The sequence below is a fragment of the Acipenser ruthenus genome, chromosome 24 (assembly GCF_902713425.1).
Source record: "Acipenser ruthenus chromosome 24, fAciRut3.2 maternal haplotype, whole genome shotgun sequence".
Classification (NCBI taxonomy): Eukaryota; Metazoa; Chordata; class Actinopteri; order Acipenseriformes; family Acipenseridae; genus Acipenser; species Acipenser ruthenus.
Window position 1 is genome coordinate 6,972,463 of NC_081212.1, and position 11,757 is coordinate 6,984,219.

The 11,757-nt window shown below is 43.8% G+C and overlaps 1 protein-coding gene across 3 annotated transcripts; it reads right to left on the reverse strand.

The window, feature by feature from the left end:
- Nucleotides 1-732: 732 nt before the first annotated feature.
- Nucleotides 733-11,717, reverse strand: LOC117429236 (tectonic-like complex member MKS1). 3 transcript variants are annotated; one of them, XM_058998255.1, is made up of 18 exons: nt 11,421-11,717; nt 10,511-10,632; nt 10,334-10,398; nt 9,691-9,846; nt 8,876-8,973; nt 8,286-8,414; nt 7,599-7,703; nt 5,549-5,657; nt 5,004-5,060; nt 4,579-4,621; nt 4,436-4,498; nt 4,241-4,311; nt 3,351-3,420; nt 3,050-3,157; nt 2,641-2,774; nt 1,741-1,823; nt 1,325-1,422; nt 734-1,054 (listed from the first exon to the last, which is right to left on the reverse strand). In XM_058998255.1, exons 1-18 carry the CDS (start codon nt 11,495-11,497, stop codon nt 969-971), a joined length of 1,674 nt encoding a protein of 557 aa, XP_058854238.1. In that variant the 5' UTR covers nt 11,498-11,717; the 3' UTR covers nt 734-968. The 3 variants fall into 3 exon arrangements, with proteins under 3 accessions (XP_058854240.1, XP_058854238.1, XP_058854239.1); XM_058998257.1 differs by lacking the exon at nt 7,599-7,703 and having other exon boundaries at nt 733-1,054; XM_058998256.1 differs by lacking the exon at nt 4,436-4,498.
- Between the last annotated feature and the right edge of the window lie 40 nt (nt 11,718-11,757).

Consider the following 11,757-nt stretch of genomic DNA (forward strand, 5'->3'; position numbering starts at 1 on the left):
CGTTTTGTTCCGTTTTTATTATTTTCGGGAAGTCTGTGTCCAGGAGGTTTAAAAATGCGCCATTGTAGAACAGGGCAGCATCCTGGGATTTTGGTTTTGTAACAAAGCGGCGTGCGCCCGGCTCTGCACAGAGGCGCTTCACGCTGAGACGAGCTGGAGCGGTGCTCAGATTCGGCTCTTAGTAAACATGTTTATCAAGCCCTTTGCGTCAACTTGCAATATCTGTTTTTTATGTGAACGTGTGATACAGTTGTTTGTTTTATCTTGTCTTAATAGGCAGCCAAACATGTTTTTCCCAGGTCACTCAATAATACATCACACATAAACCACCCACTTCCATACTGCACACGGTGCTCATTTAAAATGTAGAAATGCAATTTGAAAAGTTTTAAAATTGATACCATTGACGAGACAAAAACATAACAATTTGCAAAATTACAGTACAATTTAATATTTACAAAGTTAAAACAGCAAAAATCATTGTTTGTCCGGAGTAAATGAATACTGTATTTGTACAGATTTTGATGTTTCTTTATAGGAAATAATTCTAATCGAGAACACAAACAGTGAAAGACAACATAGTAAAATAATAAACATATTTAACAATGGACCCCTATGTTGACACAGTTACATTTTGTCTTCAAAAATGTAATTCTTAAAAAAAAAAAAAAAACACTTTCACTGTATATATATATATATATATATATATATATATATATATATATATATATATATATATATATATATATATATATATACACACTGCACACCTGATTGGTCCGTTACAGTGAAAGTTGAACAAGTAAGAATTTATTTTTTGTGTAGATAAAATAATACAATATTGCATTTGCATCCAGTAATTTCTGAATAACTGGGTAAAGAGAAGGTAGGTGTCCACTGTATGGATAGCAGAGGGAGACAATCCGATACATCCAGCGCACGCACTGCAGGAGCGTCCCTGGCAGCTGCTATGCGGACGCTGTGGAGTTGAGAAGGTCTTGGGGAAGGCTCTCGCGGGCTTCCTGCATGCGCCGACGAGCTTTCTGGAATGCGTCTGGAGAGAGACAAAACAGAAAACAATACTTTATTAACACCTATTTATACACTAGTGTGCAAATGTATTACAACACCTCATTTATATCCTTTACACACCTGCCTGCATGAAAACCTCTGGGTGTGAGAATTTCAATTCACAGTCAGTAATCGGTGATATAGAAACAATAGGCACTCGTGTGAAAATGTTAGACCTTCCTTGTGATTAGAAACAGCTCCCCACCAGCAGCACCACAGAGAGACCCCCAGTACAGAGCAGAGCTCTCCTCACCCAGCACATTGTAAATGGAGCTCTGCTGGCTGAACCCTCCGAGTCGATCCAGCACACTCCGCCTCCTCTTCCTCAGCGTGTTCGCATCAATGAACGCCCTGCGGAAACAAAATGAGCCACTTGGTAAGGACATTCTTTACATAAAGAGCTCCCTAGTTGTTTCACTATCTGAAACGGAATTAGCAAAAGGGCCTAATAAAACAAATAACCATAGAGCACTATATTAGAATTGCATACCTTAAATACGCTATTATTATGTTATAAAAATACTAGAATGTACTTTTGTAAACTATAATATTTCGGCCACTATTTTTAATATGGGCAGCTGGAAAAAAGAACAAGAAGCAATATGTAATTACAATAAATATCATGTTTGTAACTCACTTCTTTCAAGTGCACATTCCTGCCACACCTACCTGGAGTGCTGGATACAGTGCAGTTTGAAGGTAACGCTGCCGGTGGTCTCACTGCGGAACCCAAATCGACTGAGCCGCTCCCCCTGCGGGAAACCCAACCCCAAAACACCCTGGATCAGCAGTGTGGAGGAAGCAGAGGGAGGGGCCAGGGGTGCACAGCATATTAAGCCACCGCACTGAAAGTCAGACGCAAGAAATGTTCTCCCCATCCTGGCTTACATGAAACCGGATCCCTCCTGTCACCGCACAGCTCACTTTGTGCTATACAGTGGGGTCCTATAACCGGTGACACATGGACTGCACTGTTACGGCTGGTTACAGACCCTGATTCATTCATTTAAAATTACAAATATAGCTGTGGAAGTAGCCGTTAGTGTTGTGGCTGGAAAATCTGATCACATTTTTATCAAAGTGAAAACAAAGTTGTTAGATAAAACATGTCCTGACATCACTTGTTTCGTTCTGCAAAATCAATCACACGCATTCGGAGAACGGCATGCTATATTTATTTTTCACAGCTAGAGGGAGCGTTTTCTTAAGATTAGTGCAAAACAGGAGCAGGGAGAGCACAGTCTAGCAATACAAACAGATACTTCCCTCATTGTTTGTACCCAGTGTTTGCCACACAACGTTATGTATCGCTTAAGCAGTAAGGGGTGTCAAGCTTAAATGTAGACATGCTTCAGTTTACTATAATACAACTAATCGTTTAACTGTTCACTTGAATGTTTAAAAGTAACTCATGAGTTCTCAGCCTTTAAACTAATTTAGTACATCAGTTACTGGTATAGTTTATTTATAGTTCATTTGACACAGTACATAAGTGTCTAAGTGTACACAGCACAGTTTGTTTCACTGCAGTCAGTGGACACAGGGAAGCCCGATACTCGACTGTCCCACCTTGAAGGTCCCGGGCACTCTGGTGTAACTGATGTCCTCCAGCTCAGGGGATCCTCCAATGAAAAACCTGCGCAGCTCGGCCACCGTCCCACTCTGAACCGGGCGCCAGGTGGCACAGGTCAGAGTGTGGCATCCTGGGAGAGGGGCGAGAGCCGAAGAGCACATGACACGACAGTCAAAGCTCACAGATGGATGCTGATTGGATGTTGGGGCCTGTCTTGAAGCGTTTTATTGGTACAGGTATTTAACCCTTGCTATCCCTGCGGGTGTTTTTCATTTTACAACTTCATTGGTAGAAAAAATCATCTTTTTAAAAGTAGGCTGTTTAGAAAAAACAATAAGAAATCAAGGTTTTACTGCAGTTTATTCGTATATTCTGCTGCTCATTAGCGTGTGTAACGAGTCTAACCTGGTGTTGCAGGGATGACCAGGTACCCGTAGCCCTCCGTTCTGTAGCGCTGCCAGGAATCCAGAGACAGCACCTTGAAATACAGCACGGGCCACTGGGGGTCTGAGCCTAGAGACACAAACAAGCAGGGGATTCAATACGCATGCCAGAAAGAGCCATTAAAAACAGCAGTCACCTCAATACCACTAGTCTGAAAGTACGACAGTCGTTACGAAATGCACGGGACAGCCTTTAAGATTACAGGCCACTTTATATCAAGCTCAAATGATCATTAATGAAGTGAAACAGATCAACACCTCACCTTCAGACTCATCCTCTTTCCTGAAGTAAGCCTCACAGCTGAACGGATAGGAGAAGTATGCAACGTTCTCCTGAAATCAAAGCAAAAATGTCAAACAAAGCGTTCCAATGCTCCGTCTAGGGTACATGCTTTTAAAGCAGTTCAATCATCCTGGCTAAGTGTGATCCTGGGGGAAGTGTGATCACGATTTCAAACCGTCCTTGAAATCTGCAACTCAGAGCTCAATTGTTCTGCGCAAGCCCTGTCCTATACATATATATATAGAGTTTACTTTTAGTGACACACTTTTCATTATTTTTATATTTCGAGAAAGTATATACAGTTCACTTTATAAGGAGTTTATCAATAGCCTGACAAAATGAGCATTACAATACAGAAGAGCAGATAAAACAAATATTACTGTTTTGCTGTGGAACTTGAAATATAGAGGAATCCCATTGATTACAATACTGTTTATTAATAAAATCAAACTTCAGCACAGTCTTCTTCACTGTACAACACATTGTAATGATTCAAAATACAACTGCAAAGACACAGAACTGTCTTCTATATGCTAGCTTGCCTTTATACAGGAGCTCATCTGAATACTGAACAGCAACTTACGTATGCATGTAAAATATATCTCCCTGAGTGATATTCAGTGGGGAGAAATCCACAGACCAAAGTGATATTATGAAGCGCTTGTTCCTATTCCCTTCCATTCTGCCCAGGACATTTCAATCTGGTTATTATTATAAGCGGAGGGTGACAGTAACAGGAGAGATATTATACAAGGTCCTAGAGCACTGGAGTTGCACTGACCTGATCTATTCTAATAATATCAACCTTTGTCAGCTCTACATACTGTGCAGATTCCATATACTGCACTGCCATCCCCAGCGTGTCCTTACCCTGCCCAGGGAGCGTGTGCTGCAGGTCTGGGTCACTCCAGAGAGCTGCTGGAAGGGCTGGCTCGACCAGTCTGGGATCAGAGAGGAAGGGTTAGTACCCTACAGCAGCAGAGCTTCACCCACATGCTAATTCTGCGCTCAGCACACCAAGTTTCATTACAACTGGGGGAAAAAAAAAGCTGGGTGGGTACTTACTATTGGGAAGCTCAAAGAAGTAATGGATATACAGGTTGTCATATTCATAACCCTGGGCTGAAACTGAAAAGGAATGAAACAGGGTTTGGCTTCACCTCAGTTTAAATGTGGGTCCTGATGTAAACACAAGGAGTGTTACTCACCAATCTCTCCATTGACGAGCAGGCGGAGAATTCCCGGGGGAGGCTGCGGGGGCAACACACAGCTTAGGAAACATTATAATCTCTACAAACACTGCAAGGCATTATCCATGCTCAAGGCTAACAGGCCAGGGTGAATGGTTCTGGAAGTAGAAGTGATCTCAGCTAGCTCAACATCACACAGCAGTTAAAGCTCAAGCACTGTGCAGCGGTTCCAAAATGGGGACCCTTGGGGGGCCACAAGACTCGATCTGGGGGGCCACAGCACACAGGCTTCCTGAAATACTAGCTCACAAATTACCCTGAAACCTGGCAAAGATCCTTAAATATTTATTTTTTTAACAGTGTAGTGCTGGTCTTGCCAGTAGTCTGATATTGGTGACTGAACCAAAGTAAATACGAAAGACAATTTTAAAGCTAGAACTCACCATTTCAAAGTCCTGCCCAACCAGGCTGTTGAGATACTCTTTGTGGCGAATGTAAAGCTGGGGAGTGAAGAGTTAACTGGTAAGGGATCTACAGAAAACAAAACCCAGCTCACTGGAGTTAGAATGGGTGTTACTGTTAGTGCTGAAGAAGCTCATAACACAATTACAGTCATTTGCTCTTATTTACAAAGACTAAATGCAATACACTTACAAATTTGGACAAATATTAGGGGACAAATGCACATGGTCTGGTTGTGTACAGAACAGGAAGTGGTTCGGTATCTTAACCATTTAATCTAAAGCACTGTCTTTGCAAACACTGTGTAACTGCAATGGTATAAACTGTGTACATTTGCAAATATCTTCAGCACAAAGAAAGGGATGGGGGTGATAATAATGGCCTTTCCCTTATTAATTTGTGATGTAAAAAACCTTCATTAAGTTAGCACAGGGTCCCCTTTTTTTTTTTTTTTTTTTTTTTTTTTAATAACTGAACTAGTCTCCCTAGCTGCTCTATAGTGTGGTAGACAGGGTGCTTCTCTCACGTCTTTGTGCACACGCTGCTCACGGTCCTGCTCCTCCCTGGACATGCTCAGAGACACGTTCTCCACCACGTAGCTCCACAGATACTGCTTCTCTCCCTCTGTCTCCAACCTGCGAGGCAGAGCCGTCACACACAGGGCAAGAGCACACATACTAGAGCAAGGCACTGAGCACACATACTACAGCAAGGCACTGAGCACACATACTAGAGCACGGCACTGAGCACAGATACTAGAGCAAGGCACTGAGCACACATACTAGAGCACGGCACTGAGCACACATACTAGAGCACGGCACTGAGCACACATACTAGAGCACGGCACTGAGCACACATACTAGAGCACGGCACTGAGCACACATACTAGAGCAAGGCACTGAGCACACATACTAGAGCACGGCACTGAGCACACATACTAGAGCAAGGCACTGAGCACACATACTAGAGCAAGGCACTGAGCACACATACTAGAGCACGGCACTGAGCACACATACTAGAGCAAGGCACTGAGCACACATACTAGAGCAAAGCACTGAGCACACATACTAGAGCAAAGCACTGAGCACAGATACTAGAGCACGGCACTGAGCACAGATACTAGAGCAAAGCACTGAGCACAGATACTAGAGCAAAGCACTGAGCACACATACTAGAGCAAAGCACTGAGCACACATACTAGAGCAAAGCACTGAGCACAGATACTAGAGCACGGCACTGAGCACACATACTAGAGCAAGGCACTGAGCACACATACTAGAGCACGGCACTGAGCACACATACTAGAGCAAGGCACTGAGCACAGATACTAGAGCACGGCACTGAGCACAGATACTAGAGCACGGCACTGAGCACAGATACTAGAGCAAAGCACTGAGCACAGATACTAGAGCACGGCACTGAGCACACATACTAGAGCAAGACACTGAGCACACATACTAGAGCAAGGCACTGAGCACACATACTAGAGCAAGGCACTGAGCACACATACTAGAGCAAGGCACTGAGCACACATACTAGAGCACGGCACTGAGCACAGATACTAGAGCAAAGCACTGAGCACACATACTACAGCAAGGCACTGAGCACAGATACTAGAGCACGGCACTGAGCACACATACTAGAGCAAGGCACTGAGCACACATACTAGAGCACGGCACTGAGCACACATACTAGAGCACGGCACTGAGCACACATACTAGAGCACGGCACTGAGCACACATACTACAGCAAGGCACTGAGCACACATACTAGAACAAGGCACTGAGCACACATACTAGAACACGGCACTGAGCACACATACTAGAGCACGGCACTGAGCACACATACTAGAGCAAGGCACTGAGCACACATACTAGAGCAAAGCACTGAGCACACATACTAGAGCAAAGCACTGAGCACAGATACTAGAGCACGGCACTGAGCACAGATACTAGAGCAAAATACTGAGCACAGATACTAGAGCAAAGCACTGAGCACACATACTAGAGCAAAGCACTGAGCACACATACTAGAGCAAAGCACTGAGCACAGATACTAGAGCACGGCACTGAGCACACATACTAGAGCAAGGCACTGAGCACACATACTAGAGCACGGCACTGAGCACACATACTAGAGCACGGCACTGAGCACACATACTAGAGCACGGCACTGAGCACAGATACTAGAGCAAAGCACTGAGCACAGATACTAGAGCACGGCACTGAGCACACATACTAGAGCAAGACACTGAGCACACATACTAGAGCAAGGCACTGAGCACACATACTAGAGCAAGGCACTGAGCACACATACTAGAGCAAGGCACTGAGCACACATACTAGAGCCCGGCACTGAGCACAGATACTAGAGCAAAGCACTGAGCACACATACTAGAGCAAGGCACTGAGCACACATACTAGAGCAAGACACTGAGCACACATACTAGGACAGCATTAATTCCATACAAAGCCCATGAAACATCAGGTAATTGTCTAGTTGAAGGAGGCATTTTTAAGCTTTTTTCACGAAGCAGCTCAAATCAAGACTGTGTGACGATGAGCGTGGGCCCTTGCCTGTAAGGCCCTTTGCAGCTGTTGAAGTCCGGTTTGACCGTGATGACCCCGTTGCTGTCCACTCTCAGCGTGCACAGCACATACTCGTTCTCTCGCTGGCCAAGCCTGAAACACAACGACACACTCAGCTCAACGGGAAACTTACGCAAAAAAAAAACTACCGCTGCTGCCTCTTACCTTGCAGTGTCCTGGGACAAAAAACACGGGAAGCTCTACTTGAAATGTATTTCGGTGGCAAAAATGACAATGTACGTAATTGTTCATATAACAGAATCAATGAATGACTGTCAAAAAGAAATAGTGCAGAGGAAACCAGAGCATAAATGGGGTCTGAAATAAATAACACACATTCTTCTGTACAGAACACTGTTTCTCTCCTTTCTTTAATAGGTTTTTTTACAAGGTATATACAGTGTAGTTTTCCCATGCTTTTCCCATGGTTACACTGTACGTAAACCAAAGTATACCCTGGTTTGCCATGTTTATTAATATGCTTTATCATACCTCTTTATTCTTACCTATGCTTTATTACACTTTGCTATGCTTTTACTATGGGAAACGTTTATAAGAGCAGATTAAAATAGTTTTTTTTATACTGATTATTTAAAAACCCATGCTTGTCCCAGCAGTATTTTTTTTTAGTATTCCCGGCGCGTTCCTAGAGGGGTCTGGTCTGGGGGTGCTTACTTCCCGTAGGGCCCCAGGTCCCCCATGATGTGCATGGTCTGCACTGGAGTGTTGATTACATGGTTGTTCTTCACAAACTCCTCCGAGGGGTCCCAGGTGATCAGCCGAGACTTCGGGATGCTCCCTTCCCTAAAAAACAAAAAACAAAAACCACAATATACTGCACGGCACACAACACAATAGTTTAACAGTCTGTCTTTCCTCGCTAAAATATATACCTTGCATTTTATTACTTGGTTGTTTGATTCTAATTTTGTTAATTTTAAAACAGGAGTAAATTACAGACTAAACACTTTAAATATATGTGCGATTGGGTCTAATTTGAAATATAAATTGCTTTTTAAAATGGTTGTGTACATAAAGGGGCTTGTAGTGGCCACCAAATGCAGTTTTAGTTTCAAACTTTCATAACTTCAGAATGCTCAGTCACAACTCTAACTCAAAATGCTCAGTCACAAAACGCCAGCGACAAAATCAAGCACACAAAAAGACGAGTTTGAAATGAGTTTATAATAGAAATAACCAGACCCTAGGAGGAATGAACTGCAAGTAGCATTTAAAACATATATTTTAAGCCCCATCTGACTCACGCAATTCTGCGTTCCTGGCGTCTCCGGCGCACGTTGCTCATCCTCTCCGCTAGGAACGTGGGAGTGTGCATCTCAGGGGTGGTGACAGAGTGACAGTGCTGCAGGAGACACACACACACACACACACTAACTCACTATGGGAGATACAACAGCAGCCATAGTCTATGATGAATGATCCAGGCTAGGACTCCGATCAGAACTATGACTCGTTCCTTCGACACTAGAAGTTCCCAACGTGTGATCCAGAGTAAATTCCAGGTGGTGCCTGAAAAATTCCCCCAAATCTGGCTGCTTCATCTTCCCATCCCTGCACCTCAAATCTGCTATTCCAAACACAGCATCTCATTTCAACAACATCCTAGCTGTTATTTTTCCATTGATGGGAGACCATGAAATGTTTCTCAAGCTGGAATAAAATACACTTTTGCTCAAAAGACAAGCTTCTTGTAATTTTACCCTTATAAAAGTTTACCACATTATTTTCCCCCTGGTTATACTATGCATTTAGCAGAGTTTACTGTGTTTATTATTATGCTTTTGCTATTCTGTACACTACCCATGTTTTAATGTAGTTGTGTTACACTTTGCTATGCTTTTACTATGGGAATCTTTTGCAAGGGTAAATCCTGTGTCTTTCAAGATGATTGTACTTGTCTTAAAAATATCTAAAGTATTAATACTTGTAAAGTTTCATATTTCTATATGTTTTTGGTCCAATTCTAATTACTAAAGGGGCCCCTCGCTCAGTCTGGGAGCCACAGCTGTACAGACGGCTGGATGAAACACATGTCAAACATGTTAGATGAAGCCCTCACCTCCTCCAGGTTGGTGTACCGGTCGTAGTCGGTGTAGGTGAAGATGCGGCGGTTCTTCCGGGTCCCTGATTTCTCCAGCTGCAGGATCTCATTGTGATACTGCCGGTCCAGCGGGCTCTGACAGGCTGCCTCTGTGCGGAACAGATCCAGCTCAAACTGGAGAGAGGAGAGGAGAGGAGAGGAGAGGAGGGGGGGAGAGGGGAGAGGAGAGGAGAGGAGAGGAGGGGGAGGAGAGGGGAGAGGAGAGGAGAGGAGGGGAGGGGAGAGCAGAGGAGAGGAGGGGAGGGGAGAGGGGAGAGCAGAGGAGAGGAGGGGAGGGGAGAGGAGAGGAGAGGCTATCACACTGCTTTAGACCAGCTGCATGCTCTACACACGGGCCACACTTATAGCAACCCTTATAAAGCATGATTTGAGATGGCACGCACAGGCACAATTTAGTTCCATTTGTGAGTGTAGTCACTGTGATAGAGATGTAATGTAACTAGTCGAGACACTTATTACCACAACATTCACCATGCTTTACCACAATTGTCTGTAATTTACCATGCATGTTTTTGCTTCACCATGGCATAAGACAGTAAGATGTTATTATGGCATTGCCAGTACACCAAGGCACTGAGCACACCCAAACACTGTAACCAACCTGGCTGAAGAGCTTCTCCTGCCAGCCCACAGTGACATCCTCTTCATCGTCCGGGCGACCGCCAGCTACAACAGAGTGGAAACAGAGCTCCGTTACTGCGTCAAAGGCTGGGGGTACAGTAGGACTCCCGCTGCAGAGCGGTTTGAGCCATTCCAGGTTTTACTGTGAGCAGCCTACCTGAGCTGGCCTGGGTGTTGAAAGTGGACAGCTCGATCAGTCCCTTCTCTCTCTGCTCGGCAGCCTGTTCCTGGATCTTCTGGGAGAACACTGTGGTGGAGGTGATGCGCTGAATGCGAACACTGAGCACACAAACAAACAGGAAGAACTCATCATAATCTGTTATCCCCACAACTCCCTGGTAACCTAGTCATGCTGTGTGCAATGCTATTCTGCCTATGTTGCTATAGAAAGGGGCTAATCAGCTCGCTCTGCTTTTTACACTACAGTATTCCATATATATTTATAGGATAGCAGACAACAGAAAGACTTGTATAGCTTTATTTGGTATTACTACACAGTCTAGAGTAGATTGTATGGTTATGCAGGACATCTTTACAGAATGATGGGCTGCGTTTCTGGAGGTTTACTCATAACAATATTTTCAGTGGGTAAAATCTAGCAGTAAAGGTTTGGTTGATAATGCTGTAAGGATTGCTGAATAAATTTCTGATGCCCACAGCTTGTGTCCCAACGGATTAACTTTGAGACACTTAAACAAACCGCACTGTCAACGAGGTCTTCTTAACGAGAGAATAGATTGAGTGTACAGAAGGCTAAATATGGATAATATTGGATTACATTACTGTGAACGGCACTGGGGATACTGCAGTTTGAACTTAATTCAAACTTTAACACAGAATCAGAATTATTAAACAAGTCATCCATACGTTTCTTTATTTTATTTTTGTATAATATGACTCTGCTGTCAACTTGCTGAGCACACTGCTAGTTTTATGAAGACAAATTAGCAAAACCGCGACGATGTAACAATTTTACTGTTTCTGACTGCGACCAAAAATGAAGGCTGCAAACTGGTGCAATACCAGTTTTCCCGGGACGTCTGGTAACCCTATTTATTATTACTTACCGTATTTTCAGATTCTTAACCGAATCCCGGGACCGATAAACCGACTCCCCGGCGTCGCTGCTCCAGCTCTCCGCCATCTTCAGCAGCTATCTCCGGGCGAGCGGGGTCGATTAAAAAAAAAACTGACACGCACAAACAAACTCGTGTATATTTTATTTAACCCCAGTGTGGAGCCGCAGTGTGAGCTTTGGCTGAATCCTGTACTTTTTTTAATAAATAAATAGGCTTTTCAGTTTTAATAACATGTTCATATTCAATAAATAGCAAAAGAATCGCTTTGTTATTTTTGCGACAGCGTCCCAAAGCAGAATGTTTAGCGTCCTACGGCATCCATAGC